This window comes from Coenobita brevimanus, chromosome 98 (assembly GCF_032717465.1).
Source record: "Coenobita brevimanus isolate Jiangsu-jjx chromosome 98, ASM3271746v2, whole genome shotgun sequence".
NCBI lineage: Eukaryota > Metazoa > Arthropoda > Malacostraca > Decapoda > Coenobitidae > Coenobita > Coenobita brevimanus.
In genome coordinates, this window is record NC_137051.1 from 2569945 (window position 1) to 2590000 (window position 20056).

The 20056-nt window shown below is 40.1% G+C and overlaps 1 protein-coding gene across 1 annotated transcript in view; it reads right to left on the reverse strand.

Annotated features, from left to right (window-relative positions):
• LOC145414160 (acetylcholine receptor subunit alpha-like) overlaps positions 1 to 20056 on the reverse strand; it is a 230824-nt gene that overhangs the window by 14603 nt on the left and 196165 nt on the right. Inside the window, exons 6-11 of the mRNA XM_080283725.1 lie at positions 17623 to 17803; positions 17021 to 17136; positions 15586 to 15754; positions 14251 to 14387; positions 12943 to 13089; positions 5706 to 5717 (exon numbers count right to left, since the gene is read on the reverse strand). Of these exons, the coding sequence (XP_080139851.1) occupies positions 5706 to 5717; positions 12943 to 13089; positions 14251 to 14387; positions 15586 to 15754; positions 17021 to 17136; positions 17623 to 17803 (762 nt within the window). The remainder of the gene's footprint in view (positions 1 to 5705; positions 5718 to 12942; positions 13090 to 14250; positions 14388 to 15585; positions 15755 to 17020; positions 17137 to 17622; positions 17804 to 20056) is intronic.

Sequence of the window (20056 nt, forward strand, 5' to 3'; positions counted from 1 at the left end):
TTATAAGTTACTGCAAGTGACAGTGCACCCAGGCATCTGGAAATGATCGGATCTTGAATTTGGCTCTCTCTTATATTTTGTTTTTCTCTTGGAAGGAATAGTTTTGCAGGCTTGTTGCCTTTGGTTCCTTCTTCCTCACATAAAAAAAAATAAAAAAAAATAAAATAGAAATGTAAATACCCTGTAATGTAAATAAAATAGAGAATGTAAATAGAAATGTAAATGAGTAGTAATATAAGAATACAAGTATATATACTAGGAGTAATGAAAGTGAAAGTGTCACTCTAGCATGTATGAATACTATGAGTTATGAAAGTGGAAGTGAAAATGACAGATTCGCTCTCAAAGCTAGTATACAGGACGAGAAAGTGAATGCTACGTATTTTACTGAAAGAGAAATTGAATGTCTACAGTGACAATAAACTACTATTACAGAAGGAAACTTATGGATAAAGACTGCAGATATATATAAGTGTTATATAGTAACAGAAATATAAAGTGTGAGTGTTTTTATGAATAATAAATGACAGAACACCAGCGGCGAACGAGTGCAAGTGGGAAGGTCATATACGCTCGTAATTTTCATTGCTTTCACAGTGTTTTTTTTTTTTGGGAGGGGGGAGTACGGATTCCAAACTATCTGAAAATCATAGAAGTGTTTCTAGTGATAATATCAGGCTGTGGTAATCATATTACGGGTTGTTAGGAAGTGTAAAGTGGAGACTTCGTTACCCAACTTCAGAGGTCTCCACAAGTCCTATGGTACTCGACGAAGGCTCAACAAACATCCCAGGAGAAAGCTGAAGGTATGTGCCATATGCATATGTAATTTTAATATTCTAGGACTAAAAACTGATATTTGGCAAATATTTTTAGAGAATCTGTCGGAGCGCGAATATGCCCACGGGACACGCAAGTCAAGCCCGCAGTTTAGGGGTTAAAGTGAATGGTCAAAGCAAATATCTGGTTAAAGGCTGAAGTACCATCAGGCTATAGGTCATAATAATGTCAGGTGACAGATCAAAGTCATGTCAGGTCATATGTCAATGCAATTTCAGGTCTGAAATACAGTATAAGGGCTCAAATATATCAAGTTAAATGTCTGACGGATATCAGGTCAAAAGTCAGAGGAATATCAGACCACAGGTCAAAAACAAACCAGGTCAAAGGCATACCAGTGGGATGAATGAGTTAAAAAAAAAAATGTCAGGTCTACACCAAATACTGTATCACGGTAAAGATCGAAGAAATACTCAGCTCAAATATTATCAAGTCAGGATAAATGTGTTAAAGAAATATAAGATGACAAGAATATGAGTTTCCAGAAATGTTAGGTCAAAGGTCAAACCTCGTATGAGTCTGCGCAAACCATTATAACTGTATTTGTTTACATGTGACAACGGTGTAAATGCCATCACTGCATATAATTATCTGGTGAACAAAGTTACTGTTATAATCCCTCTTTGTGAAATGGACATGGGTGTCACTTCTGGGCTTGTGGGTCTGTCTCTCCATTTGTTTGTTAGCAAATTCTTGGATAATGTACCGAATGGACTTCGTGCAAAACTCCCAGAAGAATAAAAATAATTATAGTCCGTAGCTGACATGAACAGATTGTGGGCAGAGTAGGAAGAAGATAGTGGTGGTGATGGGAAAGAGAATCAACCAGTGCTCATGTGACTGGTAGTGCTGTGTGCACTAGTTCCATTCATGCAGAAGGGGGGGAAGGGGGGCTAAGTCGTGCTGAGTGCATATGAATGTAAATGGGGAACCTTCACCATAAAATGGATCGCACAATGGAAAGATGATCTGCTTCTATCAATATGACAGTGGTTCTTAACTTGATGCGTTGGCACTCCCCCGGGAAGTAATTTATAATTTCTAGGGGTGTAATATGTGCTGACTGGTTCATTCAGAGTTGCTAATATCAGAATCTTTTCATATCTGGTGGTGTCCTGGTTACTAGTGTTGCAGGCAGTATTCTTACTTCTATGTTTATTCATAACTTATCACTATCTTTTACAGATGTAGGTATGAATCATTACTTCAGAAGGTACTCATGTATAGTATCAGACACTGTCCCAGGGTAAGGGTGAGGGTTAGAGTATTAACCCCTATAAGCCTTTACTGCAACCTACCCACCCATCATGTTTCAAAACTGAGTGCAAGTCAACAGCCTTTATAGTGTGTGTGTGTGTGTGTGTGTGTGTGTGTGTGTGTGTGTGTGTGTGTGTGTGTGTATTTACTTAGCTGCCTTGTTGTGATATACTGTACAGGAAATGAGCTACCTTCATGGGGTCCTGTCTCTGTTTCTTATTAAGTCAAATTTTGCTTTGAACCCATTTAAGTTTTTAGACTGGACGATCTCTCTGTCCAGGCTATTCCACAGGTCTATGCATCTATTTGGAAAACTATATTTCTTGACATCCTTCAAGCAACTTGGCCTTTTTAGTTTCATTCCGTGTCCTCTTGTTACTCTCTCATCCCATACAAACAGATCTTCTCTGTCAATTTTTTCTGCTCCTATCCTGGCCCTGAACAATGCAATCATGTTGTCCCTCTCTCCCCTTTCTTCTAAGGAAAGCAGGTCTAGTTTTTCCAGCCTTTCCCTGTATGACAGATCTGCCAGACTAGGGACCATCTTGGTTGCTGTTCTTTGTATTATCTCATCTTGTTATATTTTCCTTTTAACATGGGGACCAAACTACTGCTGCATATTCCAACCTAGGGCACACCATGGCTACTATCAATTTTTTCATCATCTCGTCATTCATGTAATGAAATGCTGCTCCTATGTTTGTCAAGAGATTATACATATCTCTATCTTGTTAATGTGTTTTTCAGGTGACAAATTATCCTGGACCAGAACTCCCAAGTCCTTCTCTTCTCTCGCTTCTGTGATTTGTTCAATACCAATCAAATAATTTAGTGCTGGTCTCTTGGTACATTTACCCATGTCCAATATTTTACAGTTTTTCGAACTGGTGGGGGTGCTCACCATCCACTCACTTGATATAGTGCTGCTCTCGGGTGTCTGCCCTTTCCTCTCCTCCATCCTTCTTTCCATCCATCCTCTTCTGTCTTTCCTTCATTCTTTCCTCTTTCTTCTGCCTGTGGGTGACTTTACACTCCCTCTTGTGTCTTTCCTTCATTCTTTCCTCTTCCTTCTGCCTGTGGGTGACTCTACACTGAATGACAAGCCAAATGATTTCCTGTACACCAGGAAACCATTTACTATGCTGGGTGGTAACCATATAACCAAATTTTGGCTCCTGGTGGTTTAGTGGGTAATAAAGGTGCTCCAATTGGATTGAGCCGGTGAAGGTTTATATCCAAGGGATGGTTGGGGTTTATTGCTCACGTAATGCCACTCAGGGATGAGTGAGGCTGGTCACTCTCATCTTTAATGCCAGGACCAACTTTCCTATCCCCAGGCTCCTACGCTTCTCATGGGGCAACGTAGGTTTAGATGATGGATGGATGGATGGAGCTCCAATTATGAACCCTATCCAGGTCCTCCTGCAGCATATTTCAGTCTTCTTCAACTTCTACTCTCCACATGATTTTTACACCATCAGCAGACTTGCGTAACTGTTCATTCCATCTACCATATCGTTTAAGTAAATCAGGAACATTACAGGCGTTAATACCGAGCCCTGTGGGACTCCATGTGTTACTTCCCTTCATCCAGACATCCTGTCTTTTATTACTGTCCTCATTTGTCTCTCTCCCAAGAAGTCTCTCATCTGCTCTAAGATGTTCCCCCTTCAGTCCTGTATGTTTCAATATCCACATTAGTCACTTGTAGGGTACTTTGTCAAAGGTGTGTGTGTGTGTGTGTGTGTGTGTGTGTGTGTGTGTAATTCACCGGGTCGGTCAGAATCACTTGATGGTCGTGATCGTCAGCTTTTACCCTCCCGGAAGGGAGCTGAGAGCTCATATAGTCCGATCTAAGGGCAAGGCTGTGACCTTCACACACGTACACACCCGTCCCCTTGCTCAAGGGGGACAGTAACCACCCACTTCGTCAGTGAAACTTCGCAACCTGAGCAAGGCGCGAACTCCCGTCCACCAGCTGGCAAGCGAGACCGTTACCACTGCGCCAGCGAGCGCTGTGTGTGTGTGTGTGTGTGTGTGTGTGACCAGGTATAATTAGCAGACTACATATTTCAACAATGGTAATTAAGTGCCAACCCTGTGCCTGACTTACTGGACATATATCAAGTGAGTCCAGTGAGTACACCTAACAGCACATCAGTATTATTTGTGTGGGAGTCATTTTGTCAACAGGCAGCAAGGCTGGGAAAAGAGGGGAGAGACAAGGTAAAGAAGATATTTTGAATCAACGGGGTGATGGCACCAAAAACCAGTTAAGGGCCACTGCCCTATTGGAAAAGAAAATATTCTTGTTATATTCATTTGTTGTTTTACTACTCAGGAGGAAAAAAAAGATGCTTGGATGAAGCATAGCTGAATATAAAAAATGCAAGTAAAAAAATATGCAAAACATCCACTGTTTGTCCCCTCTCAAATTCTGACAGCTGCTGTGGGACAAGACCAAAGCAGTTACCTAAATTAATAGTAAACATGTATATACTTGGCTGCCAGAATTTTTGTTGGTTGAATAAAGCCATGTCAAGCTACAGCAGTGAAATGGTTAACTGAGATAGTTTCTAAAACATGTACTGTACTGTAGTTACCAGAGCTTAATGGTTATATGTACTGGAAATCAAGAATTTAACCAGCTATCTTTTTACTTATCTATATATATATATTTTCTTTTTCAGGACAAATGCTTTAGTAATTTCTTTGCACAGATAAAAAATGATAAGACTTTTCTACTGCTTCACCTGACTTTAACCTAAGTCTTCAGTTTCAGTTCAAGTGGTAGCCCTGTAACCTCATTATTTACTGTAAATTGATACAGTACTGACAATGATTATAACTGGAAAAACAAATTACCCTAATAACTGTAAAGTATTCAATCCATTGTCATCTGTTTAACTCATACAGTTGTTGGGACGTGCATATACTTAGTCCAGGGATGGGGTGGGGTGGGAGGTGGGAGGAATGGTTGTGTTGAGGGTGCGTCACAGGTACAGTCAAAAAATGTGCACAGATTCCGAATGACAAACAAGATTCTGTGACACTCAAAAAACACATGCGGGACCAATGGAGGTAATTTTTTGGATAAAAAGTTGAATCTCAAGTGTGAGGGTCAAGTATCTTGAATTTGTTTTTATGGGACTTATTTTTCAGTAATATCTTTGCACAGATAAAAAATTATAAGACTTTAATGTGAAGAGAATCTGCCATGATTGTTAGACTTCAGATTCTGGTTGTGTTATGGAGATTCAAGCATTCTGTCGTGTCTGCTAACACTTTAAACTAATGGGTCTGTTCTCCTTGGCTCAAGTCACTCCCTAACACCCCTTCCATATCCATTTTTGCATTTTATACCCTAAAATATTCTTGTAACAATCTAGTCTACATATGTCTCTGGTGGTCTAAGGGCAAAGAACCTGGTTGGAGACAGCCAAATTTAAACACTAAAACATTCTGAAACTGTGATTTAAATGTTCTGTACCTGTACTACTGTAACCTAGATTCAGGGCTCTATGTCCCAAAGGGGGTATATACTGTGCTTAACTGAGAATTAACAATATGGGAGTCCAATGGTAGACACAACATTGATTTTCTACAACCTGTGTCTTAACCTATTTAATCTGGATGTTCTGTTATACTCTTCTTACTGTCAGATAATTTTACTAATCTTAACAGCCTCACAAACTTTTCATGGTCATGAAAGCCATATCCAAATCCTTTGGGCTGAGAATTCTCACCCAAGTAGAATAACACTGTCTGCATGCAGCAAGAATAAAATGGAAAAAGCCATCATTGTATTGAAGGGATCTATCATATTGGATGAACAACATTATTCAGTATTTGTATCTCCAATAACACAACGAGATAAAATGGAATTTTCATTCTTGGGTGAATTTTACTGGACAACTTCTTGGCACCCTCACACACAGACTCTGGTCCATATAACTAACGTGATGAGGAGAAGTTGCATACCGACAACATTCTTTGATGTTAAAGAGAGCGTTTTCATGATGGGTCCTATAGAATGAAAGTCACATTATTAGGAGGAACTAGAATACCTGACATGGTGTAATAATGAATTAGCAGTACTCATTATTAATTACTGGTATACTCTGCTTACAGGGAAATAGTCAAACCTGCAAAAGGCTTCTTTATACAAAAAAATTACAGAAATTAATACCCAAACTATTGCTTCAATGTGCATGGTTATATTATTAAAGCAGAGTGACAAAATGAGTGAAGTCAGGAACATCACAGATCAGGGTGAATACAGTACATAACCTTTGCCTGTGAGCACACATTTTATGAATAAAAACAACATCAACTACATGCGTTTGATACTGACTATGGACTCCCAGTGACTTAGAAAATCACTGAGTACTGTATGTGTGTTCATAAACCCATTTAACCTACCAAATGAATTTACATACACTAAAATTTTCTCACTCATTTTGCCTCAGTCTTTCCTTAATAATACTGATCAACTGATTGCTATACCAACACTACAAGCCACAGTGCTGGAAGAATAGGGTGGATGATGGAGCAAGCTCAAACCAGACCAGGTGCCAGACAGAATTTATGTGTTATTTTGATTACTTTGGCTATCTTATCCAAACCACTTCAGCAATAACAAATAGTGCTGAACTCCAGATTACGGTGAGGAAATACAAAAGGGCCAACAAAACAATGTGGAAAATCACCAGAACACAAGAGTGTAGCAGGTGATTATAAAGAATTAAACCCTGAAACAGCAATAAGGAAGCAAAGAGAAAGAGAGGGAGAAAGACTAAAACTTCCTAGAACATGATCTCAGAAATAAAAATTAAAGCAGGACAAAGCAAGAAAAAAAAAAGCCATGATATGAAACCTGTGATAAAACCATCAAAGACACTCCCAAGCAAGAGAAAAAGATCATATAGAGAAATATCACCACTACACACCACCACATTCCCAGGCAACCATTATTTTCTAACTCAGCCTATTTTCACCAAGAATATCTCAAGCTACCAAGGCTGCAGACTTTTATGCCCAAGAGAGGCTATCCAGATTGTTATACCTCTGCATGGTATTGTATGAAGTTCCTGGGTTGGAGGAGAGTAAGGCGGGAAGCAATAAATGCATACTGGTATATTTTCAACTCCAATCTAAGGTTAGAGGGGGAGTTGTGTGTGTGTGTGTGTGTGTGTGTGTGTGTGTGAAAAGTTTACCTAACAGTAATGAAACTAAGCTGTGTGTGTGTGTGAAAAGTTTACCTAACAGTAATGAAACTAAGCTGCTTATACTTGTCAGTACAGTTAACCTCCATAAGTTACATCCACATACACCCTTAAACTTGACCTCTGAAAAAAAGAGAGGACCCAAGAAATTAAAATAAACCAACAGCAGTATCTCAGAGGGATTAACTGCCATAGAGAGAGAGAGAGAGAGAGAGACCACCAAAACATAACCTCATGACAACACCAAAGAGAGAATGCAAGGTAGATAATAAAATTAGCACAAACCACACTCCTACGCAACCTGTCCAGCTCAAGCTTGCCCCCACCAAGCCACCCCCACCCTACCAAGACTGCAGACTCCTCATGCACAAGAGAGGGTGTTGGGTGGTACTACCTTAGCACGGTGCTGTGTGGAGCCCGTGGTAGGTTGGAGAAGGTGGATGGGTGGATGGATGGAGGTGAGGGCAGGGAAGATACATACATACAGTATGGTATATAAACTTAACTACAACATGAGGCTTGTGTGTTGCTGTGTATGATCTTGCTGGTGTGGAGAAAAAACAGAGCAATAGGAGTAGCTTATGCAGTATGTAATAGCAGCAACAATAGCAGTAACAACAGTGTGGGTTATTTCAGACAGAAGACACAAAGACACACAGACACACACAGGTATATTGTGTATTTATGATACGGTAAGTACAACGTGAGGTACCACTAGTATGTGATTTCTGCGAGCTTCTTGATATGTGGAAAAACTCAAATGTAATGAAGGTCACTAAATGGCATAAATTTTGTAGTAATGGTGAGAGATGAACACAGACACACACACACACACACATGTATCTGCATTACTGTGTGAACAAAAAAAGCAAGGGAAAGCAGTTTAGATTTAGAAATTTTGGTAGATTTGTCTACAACATGGTTACCATGCATCTTACGTGTTGAAGTGAAAAACAAAATTCATCAAGTCAAAGGAAGCAGTTTAGAAACGGATAATACTGAGTAAGAAACTGTCTTACTAAGACGGTGTAAAAAGATAACATACACAACAAAGGGTAGTGATGAAAGTGATGGATTTAAAAAGTAGTTGTGGGTGGTGTAATGGTTACATTATATTTTCAACAAATATATATGCACATGGACACACACACACACACACACACACACACACACACACACAAACAATGTGTTTTCCCATGTTTATGTACACTTACATCCCATAATTTCAACTCATTCTCTACCTACCCCTGGTGAGAAGGAAGCCGTGGCCAGGGTAGAGTATTATGACAAATGAAAACTAGTTGCTCGGCATTCAGTATGGTAGTCTGAAGCCTTACTAAATTACATATCAAGTTGGCAATGAGGCTGTTATCTGTGCAGTATGGGCAAGCTTCAAACCACATCCAACAGGTCTTTGGTATGAATCCCTGGCTACTATTTCCTTTCAACCAAGGAAAGGGGTAGGGGCTGAGTCAAAGCTATGGCCCACCAAAGTGCTTTATGTTAAGTGGAGGCACTGCTGTACAGTATTTATTATGTCTCTATATTTTTTAGACAAAGTGATTTGTGACAATGTTTCATAAAGGAGAGGCTTAACATTACATATAAATAACAACATAGTATACACTTGTGTGAAGTTATTGAGTGGCTGTTACGTTGCTAAATGGAGAACATGCTTGTTGTATACATTTCTATATATTTGAGAACTGACTATAGTGGATGGACTGATTTATTTAATCTACAGCTACATCTGTAATACCAATGATCTGTAAAAGCTATCTGCTCTTAAAAAAGATCTATGGATATATTACTTCAACACTCCAAATACCTCTTGTCTATATGGCTAACTTCAAGTAATGAAAAATACTACTTATAACATTACATAATGAGCAAATATCTCAATGAGCTTAATACTGCAAGGCACATCATACATATAAGGTTAAGTTACTTCAAATTTACAAGTACAGTATAAATGAGTTTACTCAACACTGTAAAAACCTATATACTTGGTTATGCTAATTCAGTGGGACAAATATACATTTTGTTTGACATGGCAAATCTCTTAACTCTACACTGTAATGCTGCTTCTATTTGTATGGGAGGAACAGATGGACAGAGGGAGAAGGACGGCACAGGCAGAAGACAGATGCACCAAGGAAGAGGGAGTCTGGCCAAACAACACAGGCATGGAGGTTTGTATGGAAGAAAATCCCTGCTGCCTCTTCATAGAACTTCCAAAATGAGGAAATAATTGAGGCAGCAAACATCTGTCTGAATAGAGTTACATCACAGTTACAGTTTCATGGTTTGGTTAGGTTTGTTAGGTTGGGCATGAGTGGCCTCCTTGCTTTACATTTTGGAGATCCATGGACATAACGCTATGTCCATGAATCTTAAAAACGAGAAGGTACTCAAACCCAACCTAATGGACCACCTAGCTATAACGCAATGTAACCATATGCTATTAAACACCATGTTAACATACTGTCACGTATTTCCCAACACTATTGATGGTCTGGGGATTTCGATTTTCAGTGGTGTAGAGGTGGCAGCATTATATTTCCTTAAATTCTGTAAGTGCTGTGGTACAGAGAAAACAAGCTGCATCAGGTTCAGGGAGTCTTTTAACCCAACCACTACAATGAACAATTTTATTCTATTATTGCTAACTTAGGATGGCCTTGTACTGAAGGCATTATTGATGGCTATATTTAACCCCTCCAGTTAAAAAATCCTCTCCTAAGATTAACTGAACAATCTGGAGATGGCAAGAATAAAGAACATCATTGCATTTTAAGAGGTTAGCAACATTTTCTGAAATAATAAGCTTAAACTGGGAAACTTGCAACAGTAGTGGTACCGGTACTGTACAATATGTACTGATAAAACTGATAACACTGATAACACCAAACAACATGACACTGATACAGACAATGTTAAAAAAAAAAAAGGAAAAAAAGAAAAAAGAAAAAAGGCTATTCATGATGCAACCCATTTCCAATAATGTTACTTTGATTTCAAGTATATGACCTGGACCCAGAAGATCATATATACAATTAAAAATTTTCAGTGTAGGAGAGGATGAGGAGTCACCTTAATTTTCAAAAGCTAAAGGAAAAGCAAAGTGGATGAGCATAAGGAATTCTGTGGTGGTTGCAAATTGGCCATAAATGCAAACTGCATGAACATAAGGAATTCTGGTGTGGTAGCTAATTGGCCATATACGCCATTCTGGGCCCGTAATTATTTATCCCGTTTTTGCCTTACACATCAAAATCTGCAAAATAATTTGGGGTAGTAACAGAACCAGCAGCCTAACATTATAAACATGCTTGTGTGCAGTAACAACATACCAGTACTGCAATGTAAAACTCTACAGAATTAATTTCTATAATGCCCAAACAACTTCAGAAATTAATTCGTATTTAATAAAACCTCAACCCTTCACATCTGAAAACTGAATAAAGCTACACCACCTCACATCCAACATCTATGACTGAACGCTTTCCCTACTGTCTCCTTTCCTCCTGTTTCCAGCTATCTGTAACTCTACTCATCTGTATTTCATCCTGCCCCCAACATGTCTCTAATATTCTCTCTCCACCCTTCCTGCCGTTTCAAACATAATTAACACTGCACCTCTCCACTCTTCCTCCTAGCTGCAAAATAACTAAAATTTCACGCTTCCACACTTCCTTCTAGTTTCAACATAACTGACATTGCTGTTCTCCATCCTTCACCAACAATGCACTACTCTACCCTTTCTCAGCATTACTAACAATGCACCTCTTCACACTTCTTCCTAACTATAACCTAACTAACAATGCATCTCTCCACCCTTCCATCAACAATTCACCTCTCTATCCATTCTCCAACATAATTAACAATGCATCTCTTCACCCTTCCTCATGACTCTAACATGGAAATGCATCTCTTCACCCTTCCTCATGACTCCAACAAGGAAATGAATCTCTCCACCCTTTCTCTTGTCTCCAACATGCCTCTAACACATCATTCCCCACACTTCCTCATGTCTCCAGTATGCCTGTGACAGTCTATCCACTTTTCAGTCATCATTTCCCATATATGAGCTCACATTAGTTGGGTTTAAATCTCAAACACTTTATCTTCAACTATTCTGCTCCTCTCATCACAGCTCCTTCACCCTGTGTGCCTGTAGTAGGTGATGTCGTGTTGCCTAGTTCTTAGGTGACTCAACACAGAGTGACTAGCTTAATGGTTTCATGTAACCCATGAAACCATTCCCAATACTGGGTGGTAACAATGTAACCAAATAATGGGGTGGAGCTTATTAGGGTACTCCTGTTAACTGGGCGGAGAGAGGCAATTGCAGCATCCATCCATGAACCAACCTCCACTCTTTTCCCCATGCCTCGCTGTCCACCACAAGGGACACCCTTGCAGGGACAAGTGCCATTGGATGATGGGTCTGCTTGGTCAGACAGACCAGGGCTACTTTACAATTACTACCACTAACCCTTTTGCCTAAGTGTATTTGATAAATGTGACACGTATTAACTGGCAGAGGTGGCTGACTGTTCACTCTGTGAGATCTGATGCTTATCACACATCATCCACTCAAACACACATTGATACAGACATGCAAGTAATCTTGCTCTCCCTCTCTCATGAAAGCACACAGATTAGCCTACTCAGTCCAGTACATTAAAAAAGCCTCCTTTGGCCTGCCAGAAACCAGAAACCCTGCCTCTCAATCCCTCATCTCCACATCACTGCTGGTGCTCCTGCTATTTCACTGCCACTGCTGCCTCACTCTCACCACCTGTTTCTGTCACAGCTACAGTTACACTGTTGAGCCACTATTTCACTGCAATGACTGCTATTATATTGCAGTTATTGTCGCTGTTGTTCTGCCCTCCACTGCTACTGTTACCTCACCGAAACTCACTATTTCACTGGCACTTTCATTTCTACCTTTCTCTGCCAAATCCTACATCACAATTTAATTGCAACGCTTGTTACTATGAAACTGCTGTCTTTGACAGTTCATTGCTACAATTTTTATCATACCAGTCCACTGACACTGATGACTAAATATACTGTTTCTAATGCCTGGTCAAAGGTACTAGTTTACTTCTTTTCAGAGTCAAAACAACAATTTCACTACCGTTTTATCACTGCTATTTTACTGTCATGGCTGATATTTGACTTCTGGCTTCTTCACTCCCTACACCTGAAACTTTCAAATAAAATCCATCAAATTAATCTCAAATCAACCCCAACTAATCCCCAATGAATATAATCAATATCCCATCTGAGTTGAATACTGGTTATTGAACTTTCCAACTCATTAATATTTTCTTATCGTCTAAGCTCAAATTCACCACCAAATCCCTTCCATCCACTCCCCCAAAGCACAATCTTTACTCCCAGTTAACATCCTGCTTCCCCATTCCTTTCACTATCTCAAATCAGTCCCAAATCCCCACTGGCTACTTCCTGTTTATCTTCCTAACTAACCAACCCTAAACCCAAATTTCTCTGACAAATCTCTTCTGGCCACTCAGCCAAATCAATCCCAATTAATTTCCACTCAATCCCACAACTGCCAATCTCAAATCTCTCAATCTCAACTGACCGGTGCCTGTCCATCTGATACTGTGGGCGGCGCATGACCAGGAGGCGAGGAAGGATGTGAATGAACACTCGTCGCACCCAGGGGGCCATCGAGTGTGTTTGGGGGGACCTGAAGTGCACGTTGAGCACCACCACAGTTACGCAGATGCTGGTGGGAGGAGGGAATGGTTAGGCATATGCTGGTGGGAAGGCCAAGAGTTAGGAATGTTTGGATGTCTCAAATACTGATAAATTCCTTTGGATGAAAAGGGTGATTCTGAGAAAAAAAAACACCAGATTACCATTCCTCGGTCCCAAGCTATCTCACTGCCCACTTCACCATCTCCTTAGAAACTGTCAGATGCCTTCTCCATAACAACAAAAACAAAGTGCAGCTCTCTCTCTCTCTCTCTCTTTCTACCAACCTACATTTTTCTGGAAGATGTTGGACAATGAATATTGCATTTGTGGTCACTTTGCCAAGCATAAACCCAAACTGCATCTCATCAATATTAATTTTTCCTTATTGTACCTTGCAAGACTCTCCATTACCTGGCCCAAAGTTTTATGCCTCATTAAGTTCACCTTTGCAGGGCATCATACCTCTCCTTATACACTGTAGTGCATATTTACAGTCACGGTCTTTGGCCAGTCATCTGGAGCAACACATGTATATAACCAATTTAGCAAATTAATACAGTAACTAGCTTTATCTTGGAAGTGGTGGTGACCATCATCTACTCACTTGATGTAATGTGGTCTACTTCTTCCTTCACCTTTATCATTCTTTTCCTGTGTTTTCCCTCCTCTCTTCCTATTTCTCCCATCTTTCCTGTCATTTTCTACTACTCTTCTTTTCTTTTCAGGTGGCTTTACAATGAGTGACAAGCCTAATGGTTTCCTGTAAGCCAGGGAACCATGTACAACACTGGATGGAAACCTTATAACCAACCCATATGTGTTCCCTACATATCAACAAGTGAGTTGGCAGTGTGTCAGTGCTCTTCCCCGTAAAACAACTAACTCAAAGACAAATAGCCACCCCTTACAGCATTACGGCATCTGGCTATAGATAGATACACTTGTAAATTGCAGTTTCAAAATAAACTGACTGACTGACACAAAATATCTGACTGACCATATGACTACCACAGCTGTGTTATTCGCCTCCTACTAACTCAAAGACAAACAGCCACCCCTTACAGCAATACGGAATCTGGCTATAGATAGATACACTTGTAAATTGCAGTTTCAAAATAAACTGACTGACACACAAAATATCTGACTGACCATCTGACTACCACAGCTGTGTTATTCGCCTCCTACTAACCTTAACGTGTCAAGTATCATGGTGAAGAGCACAAACTTGCCAAGCAACGGGACCACTAAAGATGTGGGTGGAATGATCTCAGCCAGCAGCAGGAAGAACACAGTGAGGGAGAGCAGGATGCTGATGGACAGGCTCACCTGTGGGTGGGGGAAGACTTAACCTCTCAAATAAGATAGTGTGTTTTTCAGTCTTCTGTCACTTTACGCCTCTCTCTACTTAGCCTGCAATAACTATATTCTCTTGACAGCTGGGGCAGTTCCTGGGAAAAAAAAAAAAAAATCTATGATTGAAATTAACTCCTTTAGCCTAGGAATGTCAAATTTAATTTATGCTTGCTGCCTCTACTGTAGGTACCTAACTTAACATCTCGCAGTGAAAAGCTTTAGAAACACTCTCTTTTAAACTCCTGAAAGCTATGTAAGCTCTTCAGATGAACACATTTATAGGCAATTAGCCCTGAGTTCTTTCTTTCTACATAAAAAAAATTGGTAGCAAGACCTGCATGAATTGATAACCTCAGGCTGAAGCAGGAATACAGTAAAACCTCGATCTAACAGACTTTAGTAGACTGGAATTTGTTTTTATCGGAATCGAGGAGTTACCGGACTAAATTCTTATACTGTATATTGGAAAAAGTCCAATAAAGCCAGAAGCAGTCCGGACTGTCCGACCATTTCAGCTATGTTCACTACAATCAGGTAAATAAAAGACATGTTTATCAGTGTACAGTACAGTATTATTATATATATTATACCATCTGATTATTGAAGTGAATGTATAATATAGTACAGTACTGCAATGGTAGTGAAAACAGTTCAAAAACCATTGGAGTGATCTGGACTAACGTCTGATATATTGGAAAAAGTAAGGATTGGCAGGAGAAAGTAAGGATGTCTTTTTTATCAGAATTTCATTTTTCTCGGAATGGCTTAGGCCCCAGTTAGTCCATTATAGTGGGGTTTTCCTGTAATGTGTTTTCAACTCCACTGGCCTCCACAGATATAAAAGCCTCATGCATAATTAAAAAGACTGGAATAAAATCAAATGAAAGGACAGCATGCTTCCTCTTAAGAAATCCCAATATTATGGGCCGTGGCACTGATGTTTTCTACAGACTGGAAGATAAACCAAATGTCAAAACCAGCTAATCAAAGGTCTACAGGAAGAACTGTAACAATGGGATTCTCACTTGGATTTCAACTCAGCCTTGATGCCACACTTTGCTCATGATAGTACTGCAACTTTTGGGCTCAATGGCAGTCAACCATTTACTATCTGCTGTATAAAAAATCAACAGAAAATGAGAGAAAAATTAACAAAACTTAGCCAACTCACCTTCTCCCCTGAGTCAGAAGGGAGGTAGAAGACAAGTACAGTAAGGAATGAGATGCCCATGCAGGGTATGATAAGGTTGACGGTGTAGAAGAGTGTCTTGCGTCTCATGGTGATGTTGAATGTTATGTCCAGGTAAGGCTCATCACAGCAGGTGTAGTACTTCTCATTCCTGGGGGTGAATGAAGTTAGTGATGATATTGGTTATGTAAAGATGGAGGTACAGGGTAGTGGCACTACTGATGGAAGAGGCATGGTGAAGGGGAGAGATTTGAGGTACATCATGATGATGGTGATAATGGTGAGAAGGAAACAATGTTTAACATGGCAAAGTGGTAAGGGGGGTTGGTAAAGGTGGCAGTGAATAAGGGGTTATACTGGAATGGTGGTGCTGAAAATGGGAAGGGGTGAAGCTAGAGAAAAGTTAGTGGTAAGATATCTGGGGTATATGATGTTACATGTATGGTATTTGTGATATTTGTTGGAGGAAGGAGGGTTGGTGAGAAAGATGCATAATTAACTCTCTCCCAGGTAATGTGGCACTTAAGAGACTTACATTCTGACTAACACATGACTATCTTCTTCAGCTGAGAAAACTCCTAGGAGTCAAAGCATTAAACACTACCCCAATAAACCCTTTTGCTGCCGTGGATTCATAGCTGAAATACAGTTACTCCCCGGTATGCGATGGCTGAGTACGTGGTTGATCAACTGAATGACTGATGAAAACTTATACCCAGTTTGGGATAACAATAATGGAAATCACTTACACAATTTTTCTGATGGCTGAGAACAATGATGCCATGTGGACAAGTGCCACCTGTACAAGCTGTTATGTTTGAGCCAAGATGACCATCCTGTGTTTATATGGGCATCAAAATACTGCTATTGCAAAATAACAGTCAAGTGCACAATAAATGGTGCAGTGTGCAATATTGGGTGGAGAACATCTGTGTGAAAAACTGAAACTTATTACTTGAAAACACTGCACTGATCTCCCCCAGCCTAAGGGGGAACCCTTGGTGACTTCTCAAACCAGCCTACGATATACTACTGGTCGGTGACAGAAATGTTTTTTGCAATTTTAGGTTATGTGGCCCTTGACCCCCTCCCTATCCTCAATGAACCCATGCTAAAGTGACCTCAGAATGTGATCTGTTTTCACTTGACGTACAATAACCCCATCGCATACCAGGACATGACTGTACAGTACCTGGAGTTCACCCCTGACTTCTACCTAAGTTAGATATTAGTAAATAATTATACTTTACATGAAACTCTGAAAGACACTGTTTAACTGCTCTGAGTAATTTACCAGTGGGTTAGTAATAAGCAAGCTATAAAAACCATAATACAGTAAAGGTCATCCCTATTAAGTGAATTGCTTGTGGGAAAAAAGAAAAGAAAAAAAGGTTACAATATGAAGAGTGGGTGGCACCTGATGGCAGGCACTGCAAGGATGTCCCACTCCACTGACTTGTAGAACTCTGCCAGGTCCACTCCAATTTCCACAACAGGGTTCTCCTTCTTCTCATCAATGTGCCTAAGGTCAACCTGGGACAGCACAGTAATGTTCCGTTAGTGAAAGACTGTCTTGTTTTCTAAGCAGTTCTCTAGATTTAACAACTTTTCCTTAGAGATTTACTCTGCACATTAACATACAAGAGTACTGAGATGTAATCGTTCATACGTACCATTCATCAATGCTCCAACACACTTGCATGCGTGACCAAGGCTGACACATGCAAGCATGCTGGAGCCTTTATAAATTATATGAACAATACAAGACCAATCACATCAAACAATTACAAGTTCCATATATGACCACCAAAAATTATGGGTTTGTCTACACTTTCCCACTCTTAGTTTAACTCTCAAGAAACAGCAAGAAATTACAGTATATTTCTCATTCCCTTTCCAGCTACACTTGCATGTTCCATATCTGAGGTTTGCTCTCACCTTCGCACTCTTAAATGGCCCTACAAGGTTAATAAAGAAAAGTATGTTCCCCATCCCATTTCCCATCTAAACAGTCCTCACCTGGAAGCCATCATATGTCCATGAGCCAAACTTCATGACACAGGTCTGCTCATCAAAGGGGAAGAACTCAACGTCAATCTCACATGATGACTTGTAGATGGCAGGTGGCTTCCACTCCACCAATCCATCATGGTGGAGGGTCGCCTTGGTGGACAGTGTCACCTCAAAATTACCATCAGCACTGCAGTAGATGAGGTGGGCATTTTTATGACATAATACAGTACAGTAAAATATACATTAAGAAAGGAATAAAAATAATAGCGGGTGTCATTAGTGTAGTTGGTAATGAAAGGTGATTTCATCATGACAGCCGTGCTGATGCATATTCAAGTCCCCTTGCATATAGGGATTTTTCAATGTGTTCCTCTCACATTCCCACCTTAGCTATCTATCTATCTATTGCCAGACGCCTCAATCCCGTTTGGGGTGGCCACAAACAAATCGCCTCCAAGTCGCCCTGTGCCCCGCCATTTCACTGCCCTACTCCCAACTCACACCCCCCTCTCTCATATACCTCTCCACCCCATCCCTCCATCTCATCCTCGGTCTCCCCCTCCCTCTTCCACCCTCCACCTTACTCACATACACTCTCTTCGTCAGTCTTTCACCCTCCATCCTCTCCACATGGCCAAACCACCTCAGTGTGTTCCTCACAACGCTTCCTATCACATCCACATCCACACCACAACGCTCCTTTATATCCTCATTCGTCAGCCTGTCTCTCCATGTGACTCCACAGGCTCCTCTTAAATAACTCATTTCCACTGCTCTCACTCTTGACTTGTGTCCTTCCAACAATGTCCAAGCTTCACTTCCGTATGTTAGAGTTGGTATCACAATACTGTCATGTAGTAACTTTTTTACTTCCATGCTCACTTCCCTGTTTCTTATCACTGCTTTCAAGGAACCAGCACCTTAGCTGCTCTCTGGTATTTCATATCTCCCTACTTGATCCCACTGACTAGGTTCTGAATGATGGGGTCCTTGGGGTAGTCACAGGGTGGCAACTTTGGAGGAGAAAAAAAAATGCTCTTAATGATCAATGGCACAAGTTTAATGGAGAAAATATCCATGCAACAGGATACAAACAGCTAAAAGAGTAACAAAACTGCACAATTCTCACAGAAATGACCATACTGTACTGAAAATCCATTGCATAAGTAACCTGTTTTTACATTTTAATGTAATCACATACAGGCCAATACCTATTTGATTTCCACTACTATCTACAATACCGATTTGCCAGTTCCCATAATTTACATTGCCTGTTGTATGGAAAAAAAAAACAAACAAACAAAACTGCAACATATCCTAAGGTCACAAATTCACTACCGAACTCTACCTTTCTGCATGGATGCACTTGACAATAAACGGTGCTCTCAGACTGATGATATCAAACAATGCTGCATCACCTTTGATTTAAGTCAGGACCTTACCTCCTCGGCTAGACCATATTTTCTTTTTAATGTATATGCGATAAAGGAGTATTATCTAACAGTAGTTAGTTGATTACTGCCATTATTAAGCCATAATTGTGTATACAGTACAAATGCAAGTTAGCCTATGTAATGAGTTAGATAACACCAGAAAAAACATCTTCTTATAGCTGATAATATGAGTCAAAATCAGATTTATCGAGTCTAGCCAATGATATGATTGCCAACGCTTTTTAATATATATATATATATATATATATATATATCTATCTTTATATATATATATATATATATATATATATATATATATATTGGTACATTTCTTGACATCAGACGTGAACACTGCTGCTAAAACAGCAACATGTAGCATAAGTTATGCCATAACATTTAATAGTTTTTATCCAACTTTAACCAAAACTGATGGAAGGGTTGATGATCACGCAGTGAAGAAACCATAGTTTTCTTTTTGGACAGGTCAAAGGTAAAGGACACAGGGTAAGGTCAAAGTTTTAGTTGACCTTGCCCTGTGACCCTGACCTTTGACCTCATGTTCTGGGGGGGGGAAAGACCCCCAACCCTCCCACCAAATTTGGTTAAAATCAGATAAAAACTGTTCGAGATATTTTGTTCTCATGACCGGAAGTACAGTATTCTCACGTCCGGAACTATTCTCACGGTCATGAGAACAGTGAGATAACTCATATTTCATCTGATTTTAACCAAACTTAGTGGAAAGGTTGAGGGTCACCCAATGTGGAAACCTTTCGTTTTTCAGAACAATAGGTCCAAGGTCAAGGTCACAGGACATGGTCAGAGTTAAGCTGACCTTACTCTGTGCCCTTCACCTTTGCCCTATCATTTAAAAAGATGGGTTTCCACCCTTCCACCAAGACTGGCTAAAGTCGACCACTTAGGATTATTGCAAATTATGAGTATGTGCCTCTCTCTCTCTCTCTCCCTCTCTCTCTCTCTCTCTCCAGACGCTCATCTCTCTTTCA